The sequence below is a fragment of the Suncus etruscus genome, chromosome 14 (assembly GCF_024139225.1).
Source record: "Suncus etruscus isolate mSunEtr1 chromosome 14, mSunEtr1.pri.cur, whole genome shotgun sequence".
Lineage (NCBI taxonomy): Eukaryota > Metazoa > Chordata > Mammalia > Eulipotyphla > Soricidae > Suncus > Suncus etruscus.
This window is the reverse complement of record NC_064861.1, coordinates 80380944-80408225: the sequence shown is the minus strand read 5'-3', so window position 1 is coordinate 80408225 and position 27282 is coordinate 80380944. Positions and strand designations below refer to the sequence as shown.

The window sequence follows — 27282 nt, the reverse complement described above, 5'->3', positions numbered from 1 at the left end:
GAAGGCTCCTTACTTTTGGGATGTGGGGGTCCCACACCTGGCTATGCTCAGGGACTAGTTACTCCTGGCTCTGCACTCAGGAATTACTCCTGGAGGTGCTCAGGAACCATATGGGCCGCCCCGAGTCGACCTCGAGCAAGGCAAGCGCTCTGCCCGCTGTACTACAGCTCCAAGACACTGGGTTACTTCTGGCCCCAAGGACCATTTGGGAGGCAGCAACCAGCCCCAGACACTGCGCCACTCTCGGTGCCCATTAGGGGGCACTGGTGACCCAGTGCTGCAGTAGAAGGGGGTGGCTGGGGTGTCCAGGTCTGGGTCTGCAGGTCTGGGGCAGACACGTGACAGAGGGCAAGGCAAAGGCCTGTAACACTGCCTGGCAGGTAGGAAGGAGTGAGCCACGGGGACAGGCCACTGGGCACAGAGTGAGGCTGACAGGCAGCTGGGAGGGGCTTTGGCCAAGAGTCCCAGGTCAAGAGAAGATGGTGTCTCCTGTGGCCTTCACTTTCTGCTGGCAATACCCAGACCTTCATCAGGAGGGTTGGGGTTCCCTCCCGTACTCTCCTGTACACAGGATGTCCCCTACTCCTGCCAGACCTCTCTCCCTCCCCTCTCTTATCCTCTCCTCTCCCTTCCCCCATTTCCCCCCCTTCTGCTCTAATCCCTCTCCCCTCCTCTCTAAAGATCCCACTTCACTCCCTCTCGGTTCCATCTCTTCCATTCGCAAGCCTAGCTGGTTTGTGCGGTGGGAGTAAAGCATTTGAGCCTGAATTCCATGGCTGCAGTACAGGTAGTGAATCAAAGGGGTCAGCAAGTGTGAGGGTCCTGTGGTCAGATTGATTAGGTGGCCACTTAAGAAGACAAATGGAGGGCCCGGAGAGATAGCACAGCGGCGTTTGCCTTGCAAGCAGCGGATCCAGGACCAAAGGTGGTTGGTTCGAATCCCGGTGTCCCATATGGTCCCCCGTGCCTGCCAGGAGCTATTTCTGAGCAGACAGCCAGGAGTAACCCCTGAGCACCGCTGGGTGTGGCCCAAAAACCAAAAAAAAAAAAAAAAAGAAGACAAATGGCACCCTTAAGACCAGAAAGGCCAACTGTGATGCCAAGGCCCCATGAGATTCCACATTCCCTTGATTCTGGCTTCTGGGTAGCTTCAGGATGGGAACAACGGCCAGGATAGTGAGTGCACGTGGAGGGCATGACGACTCCCTGCACTGGGAATCGGGAGCCATCTCCACAGCAGAGCCAAGAAAACAGGTTGAGCTGGCAGCAAGAGGTCGAAGAAGCAACTTTGCAATACTGACAAGAGCAAAGCAGCCAGCAGCAAGCAAGCAGGAACAGAGGCCTCCTTGCATGCCTGCGCTTTGTCCAGCACTGGGGTCATTCCCTCCAGCTCACACCGAACCTGCCGTCACTTGCTCCCTTGGCCCACCAGGGGGCGCTCCTTTGACGCAGCAGGGCCCATGCTCCACTAAGCAGGACGCCCATGCTTCCCCCACCTCCGCATCTCCTAGAGCCCTGAGAACATGATGCAGGCTCTGTCCTGTACCCCATCCCCAACAATGAGGACTACAGCAGACCCGTGATTATTGGCCAAAATATGCCAGGGCCCAGATGTGGCTCAGAAATATATGTGAGGCCTTGAGTTCGATCCACAGAGCACCGCCAGGTTTTCAAATTGGGTGAAATTAGTGAAAATCACTGTGATAGTTCATGCTGCAGAAAGGAGTTACAGTGTGTCCCTCAGAAAGAAGATTTAACCCACATTTTATTTCATTTCATAGGGCTCTCCTTTCTCTCCTTTCTATTCTTCTCCCTCTCCCTCTCTCCTCAAACAGGTTTTGAAGGACGCTTTGTTGGTGATAGCAGACAGGTTGGAAGTCAAGTCACTCCTATCCCCAAATGCTATTTGCGAGACAACAATCTCAGTTTGACACTCAAACATTATGTATCTTTGAGACTCTTAGAAAAATTTATACAAAAATAGTTAAACTTCAATATTTTCATCACCTGAAAAACTAGCTCTCGTGTGATCTACTCATGTGATCGGACATTTAATTTCTTGTAACTTTGCTAAGAAATAACAACCATGAACCAAAGTTTTTTAGAAGAAAATTATATTCTTTTAAAGAAAATGAAAATATTCTCAAAGGAAAAACTTAATTTAAGTCAAATCAGATCCTTTGGTCGTGGAGCCTGATACACAGTGCTTGCCCGCAGCCGCTGTTCTCCCCCCACAGGGGGTTGGGGATTCGCCCCAAAAGGTTCTCCCGGCCAACCCCTCCAGGCTGAGGCTGCGGGGTGGGGTGAATGGGGAAAGGAGTGTGATGACCAGAGCCGGGGATGGGGAGCCAGGGACAGGTTGTGGCTGAAAGTACCCACAAACCCGGGGCACACAGCTGTCAAAGGTAGCTCCTCTGTGGGGCCCTATACCCAAGGGCCACACTCCTCACCCCACAATGACCCAACCTAACACTAACAGGCCCCTTCCTGTCCAGGCATGGACGTCAGGACAGAAAGACGAACACACACCTGCATCCGGCCATCCCACACCTGCTGGCACCAGCCTGCACTGACCCCACAGTCTGGGGGCCTGCCCCAGGGGCTGGGTGAGGAAATCCCCGACAGAAAGTGGTGGAAGGAATGGGGGCCGGTGGGGGCCAGAGGGAAGGAGGGGCCAGAGGAGGCACAGACGGTGAATAAATAGAAATAGCTTCTCCGCAGGGCCGGCCCTGCGGACAGCAGCTAGTTGGCAAGCAGGGAGGATGGAAGGGCAGAAGAGCTGACCCGGGCCACTTTCACACTCACACATGCACACACATACATCCTACACACACACACACACACACACACACACACACACACAAAGCCCAACACACATGTACACACACACAGGCCCAGGTCGGCAGCCCCCCACTCAGAGCTCCGTGACTTGCACAGCAGGTGAGGGGAGCGGGCCTGGCCGCAGGCGTCGCAGGTGGCAGCGGCGACACAGCAGGTGGCCCTCCAGGGGGTAGCAGCGGCGTCCATCGTCCCCACTCAGCTGCATCCCGCAGTCCTGGTGAGGAACAGGCGCCAAGGGTTACTGACAGGCACAGAACATGGTGGAGGACCCCTGAGGTACCCTCACACAGCTGCAGAGGACCCCGATACAAGCCACAGAGGCAGCAGCAGTGGAACACGTGCAGGGCTGGAGTCTGGGAGGGGTGACAGAGCAGTGACAGTGAAGGGCATTAAATGGGGTCTTTACAGGGGTCTTATTGCTGGGATGGTGCTAGATCAAACTCAGGAGCTCGTACACACAAGGCTTTGTGCTTGCAGCTACTCCACAGTCCCTCAAAAAGGATGTTTTAATCACAAAACAATCAGCACCTCAGGGAGCGGGATGACTAGGGGGAAGCCGGGAAGAGACAGGGGGAAGGCAGGGAGGGCTGAGCAGGCTGTGAGAACCAAGAGGAAGACAGAAAGAGGCCCCTGAGCCCTACCTGCTGAGCCTCCTCAACATTCCAAAAGTCCCTACCTCCTTTGCCCTTAAACTCAGGAGAGAACAGGAGGTAACAGTCTTGCACACAACCAACCCTGCTTGATACCAAGCACCTCACATGGTCCCCTGAGCACCTGCCAATCAGTGACCCCTGAGTGCAGCCAGGTATGGCCCCCAAAAAAACTATACCCGGGGGAGAATCCATGAAACAAGGACCTTGGGGCGTGCAACCCAGGGAAGGTGGCTGTTGACTCATGGCGGAAAGTGAGCGGCTCTGGGCCCAAGTAGAGTCTCGGCACATCCAGGTGTTGGGGCCATTCCTACAGCTGCCACCTTCTGACCAGCTGGAGACAAGAACAGGACCCCTCGCCTGCTTCCTTTGCCCACTCCCTCCTGGATGTCTGGCCCCTCAGGTCTACACCGCCCTTCACCAACACTCACCTCACTCACCAGCTGCCCTGCCCTGCCCTGGGGTTCCCCAGCCTCACTCCCAACTCAGACGGCCCCATCATGGGCTGGGGAGTCGCTCTGGTACTCCAGCTCCCAAAGATACTTTATACCTCCACACATCTACTTCCCTGCCTGCAAGCGGCCATTTGCTGCCCCTCTCCAAAAAGGAAAACATCGGGGTGGGGAAGGGGGCAATTTGAGCCACACCTAGCAGCGCTCAGGTTTTACTCCTGGCTCTGCATTCAGGGAACCTGAATTCCCTGGCATTCAGCTCCCCAGCTTTTATTTCATTTCTCAAATTTTAACTCTAGTGCCACCTCCTCTCAAAAGCCTCCCTTGATTTTCCAAGGCCACCCTGTGTTCTTTTTTGGTTTTTTGCTTATTTGTTTGGTTAATTGGTTTGGTTTCTGGGCCAGACCAGGCAGCACTCAGGGGTTACTTCTGACTCTGTATTCAGAAATTGCTCCTAGCAGGCTCAGGGGACCATATGGAATGCTAGGAATTGAACCAGGTCTGTCCGGGGTCAGTATGGCTGACGCCCTACCAATGTGCTATGGGGCCTGTGTTCTGACAAGACCACCTGCAAGGATCCTGGTGGGCCTTATCCCCGCCACCTCCCGGGAAAATAAGGTTTGTTGTTATGTCTTTTTTTTTTTTTTTTTTTTGGTTTTTGGGCCACACACAGTAACGCTCAGGGGTTACTCCTGGCTATGTGCTCAGAAGTTGCTCCTGGCTTGGGGGACCATATGGGACACCGGGGGATCGAACCGCGGTCCGTCCAAGGTTAGCGCAGGCAAGGCAGGCACCTTACCTTTAGCGCCACCGCCCGGCCCTGTTGTTATGTCTTTAATCTCTCCAAGACCCACACAGTACAAGGATCAAATAAATACCGGGAGAATGAGAAGCGGGCAGAGAGGCAGAAGAGAAAATATGGGTGACATGTGCCCAAGAGTCCAGACACGAAGGTAGCCCCACACCTAGCCGGACGAGTAGGCTCACCTCGCAGTGGTAGCACTCCACGTGATAGTCCCTGTCCATTGATACCACCCGGATGGTCGTCTCACAGCCCTGCAGGGAGAGACAGCATGGAGGCTTGGCAAGGCACAGCTCAGCCCCCACAGGCAGCTAAGCACATCTGTGAGCACCACGGGCACGTCTGTAGCAGGTCCTTCCACCCAGTAAGTGCCTCTTCCCCAGGCCTAGCAGCACCCTTAGGCAAATATCAATGCTCAACAAGAGAGCAAGAACTGTACAACCCAGGGAATTCCTGTGGGCTGCTCCCCACCCCTAAATCAGCAGAGCTTGGGGACTAGAAGAACCTTCCACGGAGGCCTGCAGGACCCCCAAGGGCAGCCCAGACGATCCTACCTGGGCAGGGAGAATGGGGCGGGCACAGGAAGCGCACTTCGGTGCAAAGACCCTGAAGGAGAAAATGAGCAGCAGTGACCACTAAGGAGGATGCCTAGATCCCAGGGTCTCCTCCTGTGCAGGGTGGGAACAGCCATGGCCCCACCTCCCTGCAGGAACCCAGTTTCCCCAGCCTGTCCTGTGCAGCCCTTTCAGGCTTCTGGTGAATTCACTCTCCAGGAACATCCAGGTCTAGGTCTAGGTCTCTGGCCGGAGCAGAGGCCCCTACGAAGCCTAGCCATGCCAAGTACTGGGAGTCAAGCCCAAGAAAGGTGGCAGAGAACTAGCCCCAGGCCAGCTGCACCCACACAGAATAACCGAACAAAGACACCAGAGAGACACCCCCAAGGCCCTCTGCTCCAGGCAGAGGAAGCCTAGCCTAGGCATCATCCACCTTGCTATCCCTCCAGCACCCCTAAAATTATTATTTTTATTTTGCCTCATGTCCCATACCTGCCTCCTATGCAGGGAGGGACCAATCTCCACCATGAACTCACACTCTCTTGCCCAGCCTCTCCCTGCCTGGCATGCAGCCCACCCTGGTTTGACCGCTGCCACCACCAAGCGTGGCCCCAAATCCCACCCTTCCACACCCAAACCAAGACAGACTACCCAAGCTGCGCGGAAGGCGAAGCGAGGGCGGCACCCACTTACTCGTGGTAGTCTCGGACACAGTAGATATTGTTGTGAGCGTCCACAGTGAAGGGCACACCGTCCAGGCACTCGTTACACACGGAACACCGGAAGCAGCCTGGGTGGTAGGACTTGCCTAGGGCCTGCAGGATCTGGGGGCAGGAGGCACTGAGCAGTCAGTGCAGGTGGGAGGCTCAGCACAGCCCCCGAAGAGGCTCTGGGCCAAAGCCCCTGGCAAATCTGCAACAGGAGAGAGGGCACGGCAAGGGGGCTCCAGGAGCCGGGCGGGGTCTCACCATCTCCATGATGAGGTGTCCACACACGCTACACTTGTCAGCCGTCTGCTGGAACCCAGAGTACTGCAGGGAGGACAAAGGCACCTGGAGGTCATGGCGCAGAGGCGCCCCATGGCCCATGCAGCCCTGCCTCTTGGGCACAGGTGCCAATAAGGGCAACAGGGCAGAGCAGGGCCAGGCACTCACCAGAAAGTCCTCCTGGCAGTACACCTTCTCGCCCACGTTGTAGAACGCCTTCCCGCGAAGCCGTCTCCCTGCAAGGGGAAGGAGAGCATCCCTGGGCCTCCGGAAACAGCATCCCGTCTCTGCACCTTCCTTGCTGGGCTGTTTGTGTTTGCTTGGAAACCTCTCTCAGCTCAGCGCTGAGGATCAGATCTGAACCTCGGGCGGGCAGAGCAAATGCTCCAGTCCTTTGAGCTATCTCTGCCAGCCTCTCTGAGATGATGAGCCATGTTTTCACTTTCACTTTAAAGTTATCTAATACTTGGGACCGAAGTGATAGCATAGCTCTTAGGGCATTTGCCTTGCACAGGGCCAACTTGGGACCAACCCAGATTTGATCTCCAGCATCTCATATGGTCTCCCGAGCCTCCCAGGAGCGATTTCTCAGTGCAGAGCCAAGAGTAACCCAAGTTCTACCAAGCATGGCCCAAACCCCCCTTTAAAAAGTTACCTAATACTCTTTTCTTTTTGTTTTTTTTTTTGGGGGGAGGACCACACCCAGTGACACTCGGGTTACTCCTGGCTATGCGCTCAGAAATCGCTCCTGGCTTGGGGGGCCAAATGGAACGCTGGGGATCAAACCAAGGTCTGTCCTGGGTCAACAGCATGCAAGGCAAATATCCTACCACTGTGCTATCGCTCCAGCCCCTAATAGGCCTTTCTTTTCTTTTATTCTTTTTTCTTTTTACTTTTGGGTTACACCCGGCGGTGCTCAGGAATTACTCCTGGCTCTACACTCAGAAATCGCTCCTGGCAGGCTCAGGGGACCATATGAAATACCGGGGATCAAACCTGGGTCCGTCCTGGGTAGACAATGTGCAAGGAAAACACCCTACCACTGTGCTGTCACTACAGCCCCTAGGGATTGAACTTGAAGTCTCTCAACATATGAATTTTGGACCACACCTGACTGTACTCATGACTTACTCCTGGATCTACCCTAAGAATCAACCCTGGAAGTGTTCTGGGAACCATATGGCTGGCATGTTAGGGATTGTACTCGAGTCAAACATGTCTTCTCACCTCTGTATTACCTCACGTGCTGTATTACCTCTCCAGCCCCAAATACAATATAAAATTTTGTTTTGTTTTGGTTTGGTTTGGTTTTTGGGCCACACCTGGCGGTGCTCAGGGGTTACTCCTGGCTGTCTGCTCAGAAATAGCTCCTGGCAGGCACGGGGGACCATATGGGACACCGGGATTCGAACCAACCACCTTTGGTCCTGGATCGCCTGCTTGCAAGGCAAACGCCGCTGTGCTATCTCTCTGGGCCCACAATATAAAATTTTAAGACAACATTTTTGTTTGTTTGGGGGCCACACTCAGCAGTACTTGGGGTTACTCCTGGTTCTGTGCTCAGACATCGGTCCTGACAGGCTTCAGGAACCATAAAGGATGCTGATGATTGAACCCAAGTCCATCCCAGGTCAGTCACGTACAAGGCAAATGCCCTACCACTGTGCTATCTCTCCGGTCCCTTAATAAGTTTTGATTTTTCACATCATACCCGGCTCTACTCCTACGCAAAGGTCAGAGAAAGGTGCTTAAAGGAAAATGTACTACCATCAACTAACTGGGCTTCTGCTGCACTCTAGTGCCCTCAGCTAGCTCCTGCCCAATCTTTTTCGATTTTTAAAAACCAGGGGCCAGGGGCCAGAATGATAGCACAGCGGTAGGACATTTGTCTTGCACGCAGCTGATCCAGGACGGACCTTGGTTCAAACTCTGGCATCTCATATGGTCCCCCGAGCCAGGAGCGATTTCTGAGCGCATAGCCAGGAGTAATCCCTGAGCATCACAGGGTGTTGCCCAAAAAGCAAAAAATAAATAAATAATAAAAATAAAAACAAGGGGCCAGGGGCCAGAGAGAGAGCGTGGAGGTAGAGCGTTTGCCTTGCATGCAGAGGATGGTGGTTGGAATCCCAGCATCCCATATGGTCTCCTGAGCTTGTCACGAGCGATTTCTGAGCGTAGACCCAGGCAGGGCACATGCCTTGTACTCGGATAATCAGGATTCAATCCCGTGTATCCCATATGGTACCCAAAGCCCCTCCAGGAGTGATCTCTGCACAGCAGTCAGGAGTAAAACCTGAGCACTGCTGGGTGTGGCCCCAAAACAAAACCACACTAGAAAGGTCAAAGTGATAAAGTGGGTGGTGCATTTGCCTTGCGTATAGCAAGGTTCAGTCCCTGGCACTGCACAGGTTCCCTCAAAGCCATCCAGAAGTGATCCTGACCCTCCTGAGCATAAAGACCAAAAATGTTACTTCACTGGTGTAAAGACCAAAAATATTAGAATCCTGGGCCAGAATGATAGCACAACAGTAGGACGTTTGCCTTGTATGCAGCCTACCTGGGACAAACCCGGATTTGATTCCCGGTATCCCATATGGTCCCCTCCTCCCAAGCCTGTCAGGAGCAATTTTTTGTTATTGATGATGGGTGGTGGTGGTGGTGGTGGTCTCAGGAGCAATTTCTGAGTGCAAGAGTAATCCCTGAGCACTACCAGGTATGCCCCCCCAACCAAAAATTAGAATTCTATTAAAAAAAAATACTCTAGAACATATATGCAGAATATGAACATACACACATATCTAGCTAAGTAATAAAAATAAAGCAATCTCAAAATTTAAGACTGCAGATTTGAACATAATTCACAAAAGATGAGCAATGGCCAACAAAAGGCAGACAAAAAAAGATTATTAAACCTCTGAGTCATCAGAGAAAACCAAATTTAAACAACAATGAAATACTACTTCAGATCCATTTAAATAGATAAAACCACCAATAAACCCATCTCTGGCATGTAGAAGAACCTTTCTTTACTTTTTCTTTTTCTTTTTTGGTTTTTGGGTCACACCCAGCAGCGCTCAGGGCTTCAGGGCTTACTCCTGGCTCTATGCTCAGAAATCGTCCCTGGCAGGCACAGGGGACCACATGGGATGCCGGGATTCGAACCACTGTCCTTCTGCATGAAAGGCAAACACCTTATCTCCATGCTATCTCTCCGGCCTCAGAAGAACCTTTCTTATTTTCTAGTAGGAATAAAGAAATGACCCAATCCCTTTAGAAACGAAAAACAATTTGGCTGCCTTAGCCCATGACCCAGAAATTCCACTCCTTGGAATTTCCCCAAGAGAAATGAACACCTCTACCCATAAATGACCTGTTGAGAACATTTGTGGAACGCTGTAACCTCTCTCAACAGTTAAGTGGGTAAATAAACTGTGATAGAGTAACACTGTGGAATCAATCCTACACACAATAACAGGGTATTAAGCAAGACATGCTTACCAAAAATAGTCCCCCCCCCCCAAAAAAAAATTATAGACCATGGGACTTCCTTAATTCTAAAGTTCTAGAACAGACAAAACTAAAAGCTGAGGCCTGAGAGATAGCACAGATGGGTAGGGCACTTCCTTTGGACACAGTCAACCTGGGTTTGATTTCCAGCACCATTTATGGGACCCCAAACTCCAACAGAGTGACCCTTGAGCAGAGGATCATGGTTAAGTCCTGGGCACTGCTTGCTGGCTATGGTCCAAAAACAAAAATAAAATCAAGTCAAAACAAAAACAAACAGACTGGTGGCACAGCTGTGGGTGTGGCCTGGCATCAGGAGCATGAGCTTGAGGTCTGGCTGAAAATTAGGAGCAATAATTAATGGTAGATGGGGCCAGAGCCCTTGCACGCAGCCGACCCAGAATGGACCTGGATTCGATTCCCATCATCCCGTATGGTCTCCCAAGCCTGCCAGGATTGATTTCTGAGCGCAGAGCAGGAGTAACCCCTGAGCGCCGCCATCAGGTGTGGCCCCAAAAAAACAAAATAATAATAATAATAATGGTAGAGCAAGTGTGTCTTAAGGAAATACAAGGATCATCTAACAAAGGACAAGACAAGAGATGCATGATGGGCTGGGAAGATCCCTGACCCTGAAGGAAGGTGCTTTGAGCTCAGAGCCAGAGTGGCCTATGACCCACAAGAGTGATCCCCCACCCCAAACACCACCAGAATGGCCCTAAAACAAAACAAAACAAAATAAAATAAAAGTATGAGACAAAGTTAGGTGGTAAGGGAACTGCCTTGCACAGTGGGGGCCTGTGTTCCATGCCCAGTAGCCCCCACAGGCTAAGTGCTCAGCTGCAAAGATCAAGTGTGTGTGAGCACCACAACTGAAGTGTGTGCACTCACCAGGCTCAGTGTGCAAGCACCGTGCCAATGTATGTGAATGCGACAAACACTTCCATTTCATGCGTGTCTGCAAGACAGCAATAAGAAAGGAAAGGGGGAAAGACAAGTGTCAAATGTTTGGGGTCAGGCTAGAGAAGGCACCTGCCTTACATACAGCTGGCCCAATTTAATCTCCAGCACAACACTGTCCCCCTACCATAACCGAGAGTAGCTCCTGAGCACTACTGGGTAGGGCCAAATTCACCATCCAAAAAAGGAAAAAGAAGTCTGGGAGGAGAGAGGTAGTACAGACTTTTAATTAAAAGGTTTTTTTTCTTGCATGCAGCTGAGCCAGGATCCCTAGTACCACACATGGTCTCCCAAGCTCTGTCAGGAATAACCCCCTATAAGAGCCAAGGGTAGGTCCAACTACTGCCAGATGCATACCAAAAACCCAACAAAAATAAAATATTCTATGTCTTTGCTAGGGCATGTGAGCTCCATAAATATAACATTACCCTAAAAACTGACCTCCAGAGTCCCAAGATGTTTTATGAACATACAAAAACAAAGGAGCCAGAGAAGATTGCTTAGAGGGCCAGAGGATAGCTTATCTTTGTATACAGGAGGACCAGATTCAATTCTCCGCACAGGGGCCAGAAAGATAGCACAGAGGTAGGGAGGGCATTTGCCTTGCAAACAGCCAACCCAGGACCAATGGTGGTTTGAATCCTGGCCTCACATATGGTCCCTGGTGCCTGTCAGGAGTGATTTCTGAGAGTAGAACAAGGAATAACCCAAGTACCGCCAGGTGTGGCCCAAAAACAAAAACAAAAACAAAAATCAATTCTCAGCACAATCTGATCCCCAGAGCAGCAGGAGCAAATCTCACGCACCATAACCAGAAGCAGCTCGAGTTCGAGTTCCACCGAGTATGGTTCAAAAAGTAAACAGAGACTGAGACTGAAATCACAGGGTTAAGGGGCTTGCTTTGCAATACAGCCAACCCCACTTACATCCTCGGTTACTGCAAATGGTCTCAGGCTCTGCCAGTAGTGATCTCTGAGCAGAGTCAGGGGTGAACCCTGGGCCCCACTGGATGTAGCCCAAACCCTCCAGTACCAGCACCAAGAAAAAGAGGCGGAAATGTGGGTCAGGGGCAGCAATCCCATTCCCAGCAACCAAAGAATAAAATAAATCAAAGGAAACAAAGTGAACTGGGTACAGCTTGTGCCTCAGACTACAGGGATTCCAGCAGAGGGTATGGGGTCAACTTCCTCGGGTCAGATGGGAGACGAGACATGCACCCAAGGGGGCAAGCAGAGGTGGGGGCACCAGTGACCCCAGAGCATTGCTGGCTGTACCTCTGGTGGTCCTGAGCACTGCTACAGTAGGTTAAGTGGTCCTCAACACTTGAGGCCTGAGTAGCACCTTACTGTAGGTCAGTGCACTAGAGTCAGATCCAGCTGGTCAAATATCACCAGGAGGAGACCCCTAGCTGATGGAGAATTGCTGGACAGGTTCCCCCCTCCCCCAAAAATAAAATACTGGGGCTGGAGCGGTGGCACAAGGAGTAAGGCGTCTGCCTTGCTCACGCTAGCCTAGGACGAACTGTGATTTGATTCCCCAATGTCCCATAAGGTCCCCCAAGCCAGGAGCGATTTCTGAGCACATAGCCAGGAGTAACCCGAGCATCACCAGATGTGGCCCAAAAACAAAACAAAACAAAAAAACTGAGCAAAGAATAAGAGAGATGGTCCAGAATTAAAGACAGAATTGTCCTTGTTTGACAGGGCCACTTTGGAGCATGAAACTAGGAATAATGGTTTGCCCCAGCCCTGACCACCTCACCCCTCTCCCATATCAACTGCATACTCAGACATGAAGACACATGGAGAACAAGCCCACAGAAACATCTGAGAGGGCAGAAGCACATGCCTGGGCATGGGAAGCTCTGAGACTCAGCCCAGGACTCAGTTCCTTCAGCCCAAGGCATGAGGCAGGAGAAACCCAGAGCAACACAGGGTGTGGGCCAAAAAAGCTCATTTGCAAACCCACAAGAAGTTCCCTACTACAGTTTGAGACCTGCTTTAATGGAGTTTAAAAACATTCCCAGAGGGACCCCCTTCAACACAGAGTCCCCCAAAGCTGCCACTGTTAAGATCCAAGGTTCAGGGGCTGGAACAATAGCACAAAGGCTGTCTTGCACTCAGCCAACACAGGACAGCACCTGGTTTGAATCCCGGCATCCCATATGGTCCCGAGCCTGCCAGGAGCGACTTCTGAGCAAAGCCAGGAATAAACCCTAAGCATTGCCAGGTTTGACCTGCCCCCCCCCCAAAAAAAAAAAAAAAACTCAAGCTTCATGTAGCCCAGCGGTAGGGTGTTTGCCCTGCACACACCTGACCCAGGACAGACCTGGGTTCAATCCCCAACATTCCATATGGTCCCGAGAGCCTTCCAAGAGCGATTTCTGAGCTCAGAGCCAGAAGTAACCCCTGGGCGCTGCCGGGTGTGGCAGAGATGAGCAGCTTCACTAATACTGGTTGAAGGATACCCGAGAAGGTGCTATTAAGGCTTACAAAAATAAAACCAGATGTCTGAAACAGAAGCCTGTGAAGACTTCTTGGAATGGACATTAAAAGCAGTAACTAGGGCCCGGAGAGATAGCACAGCAGCGTTTGCCTTACAAGCAGGCGATACAGGACCACAGGTGGTTGGTTCCCGGTGTCCCATATGGTCCCCCGTGCCTGCCAGGAGCTATTTCTGAGCAGACAGCCAGGAGTAACCCCTGAGCACTGCCGGGTGTGGCCCAAAAACAAAACAAAAAAAAACAAAAAACAAAAAACAAACAAACAAAAAAAAAGCAGTAACTATAAGCAAAGAAGATCAAATAGGCCTTCATTAGGAACTAATGAGAAAACATAGTTACGAGAGTAATGAGGAGCCCAGAGGATGGTCTAGTGGTGAAAAGCCCTTGCCTTGCCATGAGCTGAGTTGAGTGTGGTCCCAGCAGCTCTGTTTTGTGGCATCCTTGGCACCCAGATGAGTATGGGAGCTCAGCACCACTTAAGTGTGTGGACCCCAAGAGCACCCCACAGGGGCTGGCGAGGTGGCGCTAGAGGTAAGTTGTCTGCCTTGCAAGTGCTAGCCAAGGAAGGATCGCGGTTCGATCCCCCAGCGTCCCATATGGTACCCCCAAGCCAGGGGCAATTTCTGAGCACTTAGTCAGGAGTAACACCTGAGCATCAAATGGGTGTGGCCGAAAAAAAAAAAGAGCACCCCATAACCAGAACATACAGAAGCAACAAAAGAAGGAGTGTGACCCCCAGCAAGTACAGGGCCAGGTGTGGAAGGACCACAGCAGCAGGCACCAGTCACATGACCTCAGATGGTCTCAGCACAAAGGGAAGGAAGACGTGTAGATGTTTTATAAAAAGAAGAGGAGGGTGCCAGAGAGATAGCATGGAGGTAGGATGTTTGCCTTGCATGCAAGAGGATAGTGGTTCGAATCCCAGCATCCCATATGGTCCCCCGAGCCTGCCAGGAGCGATTTCTGAGCATAGAGGTAAGAGGAAACCCTGATCACTGCCTGGTGTGACTCAGAAACAAACAAAATAAATAAGACAGGGGGGGGGGGGGGCAGAGAGAGCACAAAATGTGGCCAACTGGGATAGACCCAGGTACAATCTCCAGCATCTCATATGGTCCTCCAAGCCTGCCAGGAGCAATTTCTGAGCACAGAGCCAGGAGTAACCTTTGAGCCCTGCCAGGTGTGATCCCAAAACAAAACAAACAAAAAAGAGTGTCCACAGTGATGATGCAATGAGCAGGGCACTTGCCTTGCACGTGGCTGACCTGGGTCCTATACCCAATAGCAAAAGCTGTATGTGCCTCCCCACAAAAAGAGAGAAACAGTGGGCCTGGGCAGAGAGGACAGGGGTTGAGGCACTGCTCTGCATGTGACGCACAAGGGTCAATCACATGGTCCCCCCAAGCATTGAGCAGGGAAGGGCAAGTGAGTCCCATCTCAGCACAGCTGGGTGTGGCCCAGATGCCAAACAAGAAGTGTCCATGTCCTATGTCAGGTGCAGAACCATAGCAGGCATGGAAGCCCAGCTCTCTCCTCCTCCCTTCCCTCTTGCTGGCTGTTGCTGTATAGTGACTAGGGTAACCACACCCTCAGCTGCAATGCTTGCCTTCTGAGTACACACTAAGTCACAATGCACTGAGAGATCACACTGGGGACATGGCAGGGATGGGAAAAGGCAAGGAGGCACTGACATGCAGGAACCAAACTGGAGTTTGACATCCCTAAGGCAGGAACCTCCATGGTCCATTGCCAGCTGCTGTAGAAACAGTGTCCCAGGGGCCGGGCGGTAGCGTTAAAGGTAAGGTGCCTGCCTTGCCTGCACTAGCCTTGGACGGACCGAGGTTCGATCCCCCAGTGTCCCATATGGTCCCCCAAGCCAGGAGCAACTTCTGAGTGCATAGCCAGGAGTAACCCCTGAGCGTTACCGAGTGTGGCCCAAAAACCAAAAAAAAAAAAAAAAAAAAAAAAAAAGAAACAGTGTCCCAGGACTTCTGAAGTTAATACGTACATACATGACACTCTAGAGGAGTAAATACCGGTGTTTAGTGTAAACTCACTGGAGAATTCGGGGTAGGGAGCAGATCTTAGGTGCAGAGTGGGAAAATAAAGAGGGCAACTTGTGTAGGATGGCTGAGTCATGGCTATATTATTTTTTTCCTGTAACTTTTTCCAGGTAAAATAATACCGTTTATAGTTTAACTAGATTTGTTTTTAATACTTGGGAGGGGTCCATGCCTGGCAGTGCTCAGGGGATCATTTGGTGTCAGGGATCAAACTCAGATCCCCTACATAAAAAACAAGAAGTTCCTGACCCCGGAACCACCTCCAATACAGCTTATAACTCAGATAAAATTAATTGCAGGGGGGCTGGAGTGATAGGCATTTGCTTTGCAGGTAGCCGACAGGGGTTCAATCCCCGGCATCCCATATGGTTCTACTGAGCCTGCCAGGAGTAATTGCTGAGCATAGTATGGAGTAACCCCTGAGCACCCCCGGGTGTGCCCCACAAAAGAAAAAATATTGACTGCAGGGAAAGAGACATTAACCCCAAATGCAGGTGGGAGATGTTCCCTCACTGGCTGCCCTGCCTGCAGGCAGCTAAGAGACATAAACACCCAAAGCCTAGAGTCAGAGCATTCGATAAGGTTCTTCCCTGAGCCCCCTCCAACCCATAGGCCCCCATATATGTGCTCAGAGGTTCAGCCCTCACCAATGAAAAGAGCGACAGCTATGGGATGGGATGATGCTGGGCCAGTGCACAATGGCCCAGGGAAGCATCACCTACCGCAAGAGTCGCAGGTGAAGCAGTCAGTATGATACAAGCTGCCCATTGCCTGGCAGGCCTGCCTGGCTCCATAGATGCCCAATCCACACTTGATGCAAATGCCTGCAGGTAGAGAGAGCAGAGCCAGCAGTTAACACGAATCTGGGGACAGGTTCCCACATCCAGGCCTACTGCTGCTCATCAGCCTGGCTTCAGGAGTCTAACACAACAGAACCACCAGTGCGCCCACACTCAGGATCTGTGAACTCAGAGTTTATTATTATCATTATTCGTTTGGTTTTTGGGCCACACCCTGTGAGGCTCAGGGGTTACTCCTGGCTATGCGCTCAGAAGTTGCTCCTGGCTTCTTGGGGGACCATATGGGACGCCGGGGGATCGAACCGCGGTCCGTCCTAGGCTAGCGCAGGCAAGGCAGGCACCTTACCTCCAGCGCCACCGCCCGGCCCCTCATTATTCGTTTGGTATTTGAGACACACCCAGCAGTGCCCTGAGATTAGTTCTGCACTCAGGAGTCACTCCTGGCAGGCCCAGGGACCATATGAGATGCTGGGGATAAGCTGGGTCAGCTACATGCAAAGCAAGCACCCCACCTGTTGTAGCATGGTACTACAACCCTACTACTATTATTATTAACCCCTATTCCAGCCCCTATTATTGTTATTTTGTTTTGGTGTCATACTTGGGTCTTTTTTTTGTTTTGTTTTGGGACCACACCCAGCAGCGCTCAGGGGTTACGTCTGGCTCTGCACTCAATTCACTCCTGGCAGGCTCAGACGACCATATAGGATGCTGGAGATCAAACCAGGGTCCATCCCAGGTCAGCCACGTGCAAGGCAAATGCCTAACCGCTGTGCTATCATTCCAGCCCCAAACCTGATGGTCTTTAGGGCTTATTCCTATGTGCTCAGGAATCACTCCTGACGGATTTACATAGACCATATCCCAGGGCCGAAGAGATAGCATGGAGGTAGGGCATTTGCCTTGCATGCAGAAGGACAGTGGTTCAAATCCTGGCATCCCATATGGTCACCCGAGCCTGCCAGGGGCAATTTCTGAGCATAGAGCCAGGAGTAACCCCTGAACGCTGCTGGGTGTGATCCAAAAACCAATAAATAAATGAACAAACAAACAAACAGTGAAAGAGAAACTTGTGAGCAGCACAGAGACTAAACTAAATGACTGTGATCAAATGACTCAATGACTTAAGACATGCTTCGGTGGGGAAGGCCTAGGTTTCATCCCTGGCCCCACATAAGGATCCCGGCAAAATTAGGAGTGCTCCCTGAGCATTGAGCAGCCCCTGAAAATATCTTACATAAAAGAATAAATGACAAAAAGAAACATGCATAGGGTTCGAATGTGGCTCAGCAGCGGTGAATGAAGTCCTGGGTTCAGTCCCTCATGCTGCCAAATAAGATCTGTCAGGAGACAAGTGCCTTGGGTGGGACTGAGCAAAGGCTAAAGGACACGAGGAAACAGAGCTGCCAAGCAGATATCTGGGATACGGGAGATGGAACTGGGGCCACCACTGGTGGTCCATGTGGAACCTCGGCCAGAAGGTAAGACCAGGAGGGCAGCAGCTGGGTGAAGACCAGATCTTGCCCAAAGGGCATGGCCCTCACGGTGCCCGGGGTCTCTGCTGCACTAGAGGTTCTGAACTGGTTGGCCTCTCTGGGTCAGGGTTCAACTGGTCTGGTTCAGTTTGGGAGGCACACCTGGCAGTTCTGTACCTGCGCTTTGCTGTGAGAAATGCTCAGTGTGCTGAGGGCCACCCAGAGTCAGATTGAACCAGGTCTCCCACAAAGCATGTGCTGAGCCCTCCAGCCACTCTGCCAGCTCTCTGGGTCAGATATTTTTGTCTGTTTTTTTTTTTTTTTTTTTTGGGGGGGGAGGGTGTTTCATATCCATTGGTGCTCAGGACTGACTACGGGCAGGCTCAGGGGATCATATGTACTCCTGGGAAACAAACAAGGCAAATGCCCTACCCACTGTACTCTTTCCACCCCAAGTTAAGAGTTTCATTTTTTTTTTTTTTTTTTTTTTTGGTTTTTGGGCCACACCCGGTGACGCTCAGGGGTTACTCCTGGCTATGTGCTCAGAAGTTGCTCCTGGCTTGGGGGACCATATGGGACACCGGGGGATCAAACCGAGGTCCGTCCAAGGCTAGCGCAGGCAAGGCAGGCACCTTACCTTTAGCGCCACCGCCTGGCAAGAGTTTCATTTTTTTTAACATTTTTTAATCTGAGGTTCTGTGATTTACAATATATTAATGATGGTTTACCAAAAACATCATTCCAACACCACTAAGTCAGAGCATCTTAAACCCTTCCCACTTGCGACATTTTTTTCCACCCCAGAAAAACAGCACAGGCAGGCACTGCCAGCCCCACCTCAATCATTCCATGGTTGATTCCCAGTAAATGTATGGCAATGCCATTTCAGACACCTTTACTGGTGCCCAATTATTCCATGACAAAATCCCACACGGAAGTGGGAGTGGGGCTCGAGGGCATACGGGCCACCCGATGCTTCCCAACTTCCAGCCACACCCCTTTGTGCCTTAACCATGCCCAGAAGCAACTGCCTGAAGATGCTACCCCACTCCAGCGTGTCCCCTCCCTGCAGCTGGCAGAGTCCACCTCGCCACCTCCTAACTTGCTCTGGGGATCGAGGACAGCACAGGCCCCTTGCCTGTCGCCTCCAGGCCACCACCTGCACACCTGCTTCCTGCCTATCTCCCAGGGCCAGCCAACATCTTGAGAACATGAAAATGGCTAGAGGGGAGCCAGAGAGATAGCATGGATATAGGATGGTTGCCTTGCATGCAGAAGAATGGTGTTTTGAATCCCGGCATCCCATATGGTCCCTTGAGTCTGCCAGGAGCAATTTCTGAGCATAGAGCCAGGAGCACTGCCAGGTGTGACCCAAAAACAAAAAGGGGGGGGGGGGGCCAGGAGGGGATCCTGATAGCTCCCCAGAGCAGCCTGTATCTCTGGGCTCCACGACAGCTACTGGGTGAGGGCAGGGCCAACATGGGGAAGGCCTCTTTGCAAGAAAAGCTAGAAAAGGGGCCAGAAAAGTAGCACAGCAGTAGGGCATTTGCCTTGCATGCAGCCAGTCCAGGACAGACGCTGGTTCGAATCCCAGCATCCCATATGGTTCCCCGAGCCTGGCAGGAGCGATTTCTGAGCGCAGAGCCAGGAATTACCCCTGAGCACCCCACCTATGACTCAAAAAAAAAAAAAGCTAAAAAAAAAAGAAAAGCTAGAAACTTCAACCCATGGGTACGACCTTCTTGCACTGAAATGACTGACTCATCTGAACATGCAGGTCCCAGCTGGCCTTGTCTGTGTGGCCCACCTGTGGCTCTGTCCTGTGGGCTATCAGTCCTCACCTGCTCCCTCCTGCTCTAGGTGAGTGTCCTACCCAGGCCCAGCTCCTGATCACTCTTCTGCATCCATCCAAAACAGGCCACCAGGCTCTCCACAACTCTGCCCAGGTTGTCATGTTCCTACTCAGGACAATGTTCACTGAGGACAGGCAGGCTCTGGGGAGCCTCTGTCCTGAACCATGGTTTCCGTTTCCTATTCTGGATCCCACTCACTGAGATTACTCTGGCCTGAAGGGTTCTCAACGCCTCCTCCAGGCACAGGCTGAGCTCCCAGCAGCAGCCATAAACTGCAGCCAGACTTTGCTCTGCCGGGAAGAGCCAAAGAGGGGGCAGTGCCCCTTTGCATTCGTCTATGCACTTGGTCACTCCCTCAGTGACTCACCACAGATGGTGGTGAGGACACCTGCCTGCCAGAAGGACTAGGACAGGAGGTGGCCAGAGGGAAGGCTCTAGCCTCCTACTATATTTTGGTTGTTTGATTTTTTTTTTTTTTTTTTTTGGTCTCTAACCACATGTTTGTGTCACTTGAACAAACATAAGAGATTGAGAAGGAGCAGAAAAGCCCCTCAGAAATTCAGAGCTAGCAGGCTGGAATAAAGCACAGTGGTAGGGCATTTGCCTTGCATGTTGCCGACCCAGGACAGACCCAGGTTCAATACCAGGTATCCCTTATGGTCCCCCAAGCCTCCAGGAGCTATTTCTGAGAGCAGAGCCAGGAGTAACCCCTAAGCACCATCGGGTGTGACAAAAAAATCCAAAAAAGAGAAATTCAGGGCTAGCATGCTGGGATGATAGCAAAGCTATAGGGTGTTTGCCTTGCATATTGCCAACCCAGGACAGACCCAGGTTTGACCCCTGGCATCCCAAATGGTCCCCCAAGCCTGCCAGGAGCATTTCTGAGCATAGAGACTAACCCTGAGTGCTGTCGGGTGTAGCAAAAGAAAATTGAAAAAAGAAAATAAATTCAGGGCTAGAACAGCCAACATGTACAGACTGCATTGATCCACAGACACAGGCCCGGCAAGGGCGAGATCCAGGGCAGATGCCCAGCATCAGCAGAGGCACAGCTGGTGTAGCACATGTACACACCCACCAGGACTTTGGGCCAAGAGGTAAAAAGACACACCAGACCAGACTTGATGGCCTTGCAGGGTATTAAGGCTTTCTGCTTTATGAAAGCTATATCCACTGGCACTTGGGAAAGAGCGTTACACACCAGGGAGCCAACTCTGAGTCTCATACATGCTACTAGACATGTGTCTATTGGTTAAGACCTCTCCCAGTAACAGATTTTTATTTTGGGGGCCACAGCAGGCAGTCTCAGAAGATCATAAGATGCCAGGGATCAACCCAGGCATCTAGCATGCATAGCAAGTGCTTGATCTGTGGAGCTATTCCTCTGGCACATTTAGTTCTTTTTGAGGTCCAGAAATCAAACCTAGAGCCTCACACCTATAGGTGTGCTATTCCCCAGCCAGTATTATTTTTTGTTTGTTTGTTTGTTTTGTTTTTTGGGCCACACCCATCAGCGCTCAGGGGTTACTCCTGGCTATCTGCTCAGAAATAGCTCCTGGCAGGCACAGGAGATAACATGGGATTCAAACCAACCACCTTAGGTCCTGGATCAGCTGCTTGCAAGGCAAATGCCGCTGTGCTATCTCTCTAGCCCCAGTATTATTTATTTACTTATTTGTTGTATAGGGGGCTGGAGAGATAATAGGTAGGGTGCTTACCTTACACATGGCTGATCTGGGTTAGATCCCTGACATCCCATATGGTCCCTCAGTACCACTAGGAGTAATTCCTGGCATAGCCAGAAATAAGTGCTGAGCACAGTCAGGTATGGCCCCAAAACCAAAAACAAAGAAAAAAGCCGGGGCCGGAGAGATAGCATGAGGCAAGGCATTTGCCTTGCATGCAGAAGGACGGTGATTCGAATGCCAGCATCCCATAGGGTCCCCCGAGCCAACCAGGAGTGATTTCTGAGCGTAGAGCCAGGAGTAACCCCTGAGCGCTGCCGGGTGTGACCCAAAAACAAAAAAAAAAAAAAAAGAGAGAGAACACAAAGAAAAAGTCAAAACAGCCCTACCACTAGGTCCAACATGAGAAGAGCAAGGCCCCTAGGGCAGGCCAGGCAGCAGCAGGAAGAACCAGGCAGAGGGGCAGGAAGAGCAGTCAGAGGCAGGGATGTAGCTCTGGGCCAGGAAGTAGAAGTTATGCACGTACCAAGTCCTGAGTCTGGGAACAGGTCATGTGTCTCAAGTGAGAGGGTACGTGCCTTGCCTGGGCTTGGCCCTGCATTCAATACACAGTCCTGCAGAGCCCTCTGAAAACTGCTGGGTATGGCCCTAATACAGACCTCAAAAACTATTAAGTACAGATTTCATAACAATAGCTACAAAAAGGGGAGGGGAGGCTCTGGCTTTTACCCTTAATTCCATAAAAATAAAAAGATGCAGTATGTCATTTTATACAGCTAAAGCCAACAGCTGTCCTTATTTTTTAAAATCTGGGTAATGTTACCCAAATCTAAGTTCTCTTAAAACACACCAGCCAGGGCCAGAGAGTACAGGAATTAAGGCCTTACTTGGCTCCCCCACACTCCAATCCCCAGCACCAAAGATGGTGCCCCCTGTGCCACTAGAGGTCACCCCTAAGCAGAGCCAGGAATAGCCCATGACCAATGCTGGGTATGGCCCAACATTCCCCCCCCCCCATCCTTCAAGGTTCCCACACACACACTTTGGATCTTTCCCCTTGTTTCCCACACAGGTACACACATCCTCAGCTCCACAGCCCGCCCTATTGGGGGATGGGGTGTGAAAATGCGCGTCCCTCAGAGCACTGGAAGTTCCCTTCAGAAGACAGCGTGGGGGGCCTGAGCGATAGAACAGGGGTAGGGAATTTGCCTTGCACACAGTCAACCCAGGACAGGCCCCATTTCGATCCCCAACATCCCATATGGTCCCCGGAGCCTGCCAGGAGCGATTTCTGAGCGCAGAACCAGAAGTAACCCCTGAGCACTGCCAGGTATGACCCCCCCCCCAAAAAAAAAAAAAAAAAAAAAGAAAAAAAGACAGCATGGGCCAGAGATAGTACAGCAAGCCAGGCATGCACTCAGCCCAGGTTCCAACAGCTGCATCACATGGGCTCCTGAGCATCACCGAGTACAACCCTGGAGAAGCACCACCAGAGCAGTCTGGGGAACCCCGTGGCACCACATCCTCAGGCCCTGGCATTAACCCGCAGGACCAGAACTGAAGTGGGCACTAGGCTTTCTTCGCAGCACTTGGAAGAAAGAGCTCACGCCGGAAAAAGAGAAGGTAGCCTGATTTCTTTCTCGGGCAGAAGATACAAATTGCCCAATTCCAGCTCCCTGCTTCCAAACAGCGAGCAGAGGCCACCAGCCCAGTCCAGCACAAAGGCCCCGGCACACTGAAACACCCAGCAGGCTGAAACCCTATGGGGTGTGTGTCCCCCATTTGGGGGGGGGGTCTGCGACCCCTGAGAGCTAGTGAGACCTTGCAGCTGGGCTTCCTCCTCTATCCCACATTTTCCCCCAACCCTGAACGCCCCCATCCCGCCGCCTCCTCTTGCAAGATACTACTTGGGGGGGAGGGCAGCCTGAGCTGCTGACAGGAAGGAAAAGCCCCCACGGAGTCTCCCCCAGGTAGACAAACTGCTCAGTTCTGCTCAGCAAATGCAGGGAAGAAATGGAGCCCCTCTCCTCAGGTCTTTTTTTGAGGAGGCAGGGAGTTACACCCTGCGGTGCTAAGGGTTTACTCCTGGCAGAGATGGGGATCACCCGTGGTGCCAGGGGTCCAACCACGGTCTGCTGCATGCGGGGAGTACTATGACTGACTCCGGCCCCTCTTCTCCTGGTCTTCACCAAAATCTTCAACCAGAGTCCGCTCAAAAGACCAGGCTGAGGGGGCAAAGGTCAGCCTAGGAAATGCTGGGAAATGCGAGTCCCCGCAGAATCATCCCCCATGCAAAGCCGGCTCAGAAAGGTCAGCCCAGGGAGACTCGTGCAACCAGCTGCCACCCGACCCAGCCCTCCCTCTCTCCTCGGGCCACCACCATCCTCAAAGCCTCCCGACTTGGGGGGTGAAGGGAGGGGGATCCACAAAGGGCTGAGGAAGGGGAACAACAGAGAGACGCCACCGCTTCTGCAGATCTAGTAGGAGAGGCAGAAAAGCCCAGCACCGAGGGTTAAAGAAATCAGGGAGAGATAGCACAGCGGCGTTTGCCTTGGAAGCAGCCGACGCAGGACCTAAAGTGGTTGGTTCGAATCCCGGTGTCCCATAGGGTCCCCCGTGCCTGCCAGGAGCTATTTCTGAGCAGACAGCCAGGAGGAACCCCTGAGCAACGCCGGGTGTGCCCCCCCCCCAGAAAAAAGAGATCAGGACTCTTGACAGCTCAATGCACTTAGAGAGCACAAGGGGGGGGGGGAGTTTGCAACCCTGAGACACGGAGCCTGGACTGAGCGAGGCCCAAACACCTCCCCTCTGCACCGCACCGTACAACAGATAGACAGCGTGGAGGTAGGCCGTTTGCCTTGCTGGCAGAAGAACGGCGGTTCGAATCCCGGCAGGAGAGCTTTCTTTTTCTTTTTTTTTTTTTTTTCTTTTTGGTTTTGGGGCCACACCCGGCGGTGCTCAGGGCTTACTCCTGGCTGTCTGCTCAGAAATAGCTCCTGACAGGCACGGGGGATCCTATGAGACACCGGGATTCGAACCAACCACCTTTGGTCCTGGATCGGCTGCTTGCAAGGCAAACGCCGCTGTGCAATCTTCCCGGGCCCAGGAGCGCTTTCTTCGTGCGGAAGCCAGGCGTGGCCCCAAGAACCTCTCCACCCGTCGTCGATCAAGTGTGCAAAAGCCCAGAGTCCCAAGTGAGCGGCTCTGCCGAGGAGCGAACTCGGCGTGGCGGGGTTGCGGGGCCGAGGATCGCCGTGCGTGCGGCCGGGGAAGGGGTGCGTGCATGCGGCCCCCGACGGCGCTCACCGAAGTAATCCCGCGCCGAGCGCGCCTCCAGCGCCCGCTCCAGCTCGCGGGTGAGCGCGTCGAGCCTGCGCTCGGCCGAGCCGGGGCCGGGGCCGGGGCCGGGGCCGGGCAGCGCGAAGGCGGGGGGCGGCGGGTCGGGGGAGCGGGCGGGCGGCAGCAGGTCGGCGTAGGCGCCGGCCGAGCCGCGGGAGCCCAGGCTGGACAGGCTGGAGCGCGCGCTGCCCCCGGGAACGGCGACGGGGTTGGGAACGGGGCGGGCGGCGCGCGGGCTGCCGTGGCGCTGGTCGTAGCCCAGGCTGATGCCGCTGGAGCGCGCGCTGCCGCCGTCCGAGCCCGCCAGGCTGGCGCGGGGGCTGCCGGCCGCGAGCTCCGAGGCGACGGCGCGGCGCGGGCCTCCCCGCTCGCTGCGCAGGCTCGGGCCCCGCCGCGCGCCGCCGCCCGGCTCCGGCTCCGGCTGCGGCTCCGGCTCCCGCAGGCCCAGCCCGGCCAGCAGCAGCGCCGCCTCGTCCGCCGCCCGCGAGCGCTGCATGGCCCGGCGGCGCGGCGCGTTCACCTCAGCCTCCGCTTCCGCCGCCGCCGCCGCCGCCGTCGCATCGTCCGGCCGGCCGCCCGGGACCCCTTTGGGCGCGCGGGACGCGACGCGACGGGACGGGACGCGACGGGGCGGGGCGGGGCGCCGCGCGCCGGCCACGGGCGGGCGGGCGGGCGGGCGGACTGGGGCCGCGGCGCGGGGCGCGTGCGCGGCGGAGGGATCTGCGCGCGGGTGGTGGTTGGGGTCGCGCGCCGCCGCCGCCGCCTCCGAGGGACTTTTTTGCGGGGAGGAATGCGAGGAAGGATATGCGGTGCTGCGCGGCTTTGGAATGCGGCGAGGGAGGGGTGGCGGGGGCGGCGCCTCAGGAGGCCCGAGCGAGTCTTCCATCCGGGTCTCTTCGCCCAAGCCTGCGCTTCTCACTCATTTTCTCTCTCGCCCCCTTAGGAAGCAGGAAACATTTTTCGAGTCTCCCAGCGCGACTTCAAATAGTATCTTTACTTAAAAAAAAAAAGTTAACAAAACAAAAATATATAAAATAATTGGAGCTGATTTTTTTTAAATCAGAGGTGATGTCCGGATGAATAGCTACCATAAGCACGTTTTGCAATGCGTAGCTTTTCAAAGCGGGGTTGGAAGCAGGACACAGCGACTCTCAGCTCCAGAGTCCTACAGAGACCTCAACACGGGGTGTAGCTTATTAGGACGGTGTTTGCCCGGGTCGAATGCGCCTCCCTTTACTACAGAGCCTCGCGCCTCAACTATTTGACAAGCACTGGCCCAATCCAACCGGCCTGGGATGTGGGAGCAGCTGAGAGGCGCTTCCCACCTCCTCTACTTTCTCCTCCTCCTGCTCATCTCTGTAGTTTTGGGGCTCTGGGCCCAGGCAGTGGCAAGCAGAAGGCTCTCAGGACCCTGAGAGACACCCCCAAGGGGCGGCCAGAGGCGCCCCCCTATTTTGTCCCACACCCACCCTGTGACTCCCAAGACTCTCCTGAGTCCGAGGGGTATTTGGGGTTCTAATTTCGGGGACCCACATCTGAACCCAGCACTGAGGCTTAGGACTAGGGTTTGGGGAGCTGGTCTCCCAAGTTGGGGCTACGCCCAAAGCAGGCCTGCGGCTGGGCCACCACTGAGCTAGGAAGACCCCACCACCACTGGGAGTCAAGAGGAGAGGATAGGACCCCCTTTTCCAGCACTGCTTCGGGGATGCAGAGCAAGAGTCTTGCCACCACGGAGGGTGGGAGAGTGGGGAGTAGTCGGGCCATTTGAACCCCTTGAGCTCAAGTCTCAAAGTCCTTCTACTTTTCAACCAGTTGGTGGCCCTGGATCCTGGTGGATCCAGAACAAGTGGCTGAATTCTGTTTTCCACTGCTTTTTCCAAGTCTCTGAAAAGTAACCCCATTTCTCTAATCCAGGAGGAGGAAGATAACACAGCATAACAGCAATGATCTTTCTAAGAATCTATTAGGGGGAAGTAATCCAGAGTGCAAATTACCTATGAGTAAAGAACTATGTACCTAGGTGTTCCCCAAAATTGGGTGATATGGGGAAAGGATCAGGAAAGCCTAAGCAGGCCAAATAAATTTGAGAACCTCTGAGCTAAATAGATGGCTAGCCACCTAGTTCTTGGGGTTTTTATGAAGGCCACATCCAGTGGTGCTCAGGGCTGCTCTTGGATGGGTGCTTTGGAAACCATGCAGTGCCAGGATGGAACCCAGGCCCTCAGCAGGGAAAGCATAGATTCAGTCCTTAACACTCTGTCCCGAGCCATGTCAACTCAGTTCTAAAATAACTGAGTAGATAGTCCCCCAGCCTGTCAGGGGTGATTTCTGATTGCAGAAGCCAGGAATAGCCCCTGAGCACTGCTGGGTGTGGCCAAAAAAACAACCAACCAATCAATAAATAAAATTTAAAAAATAATAAAATAGGGGCCGAAGAGATGACATGAAGGTAAGGCGTTTGCCTTGCATGCAGAAGAACAGTGGTTCGAATCCCAGCATCCCATATGGTCCCCCAAGACTGCGAGGAGCGTTTTCTGAGCGTTGAGCCAGGAGTAACCCCTGAGCGCCGCCGGGTGTGACCCCAAAAACAAAAACAAAAAATTAATAATAATGATAAAATAAAATAACTGAGTGGGACTGAGACCTCCTGAACTGTCTGTGGTTGTCTATACTGTCCAGTTATGGACACATTTAGAGAATTACTTTAAGCTTAGGACACTCTCAGATGTCAAGCATGTGTGGCTGGAGAGCTTGGATTACAAAGGAAGTGGAGCGGGTAGACATGCAGTCACACTTCATATAAAGGGAACAG

General features: G+C 52.9%; 1 protein-coding gene across 1 annotated transcript; it reads right to left on the bottom strand.

Annotated features, from left to right (window-relative positions):
* Positions 1-2846: 2846 nt before the first annotated feature.
* WTIP (WT1 interacting protein) lies at positions 2847-24966 on the bottom strand. The gene is made up of 8 exons (XM_049786628.1): positions 24438-24966; positions 16041-16142; positions 6454-6521; positions 6268-6330; positions 5993-6123; positions 5300-5351; positions 4931-4999; positions 2847-3055 (listed from the first exon to the last, which is right to left on the bottom strand). The coding sequence occupies exons 1-8, from the start codon at positions 24964-24966 to the stop codon at positions 2915-2917; spliced, it is 1155 nt and encodes a 384-aa protein (XP_049642585.1). The 3' UTR covers positions 2847-2914.
* Positions 24967-27282: the final 2316 nt, after the last annotated feature.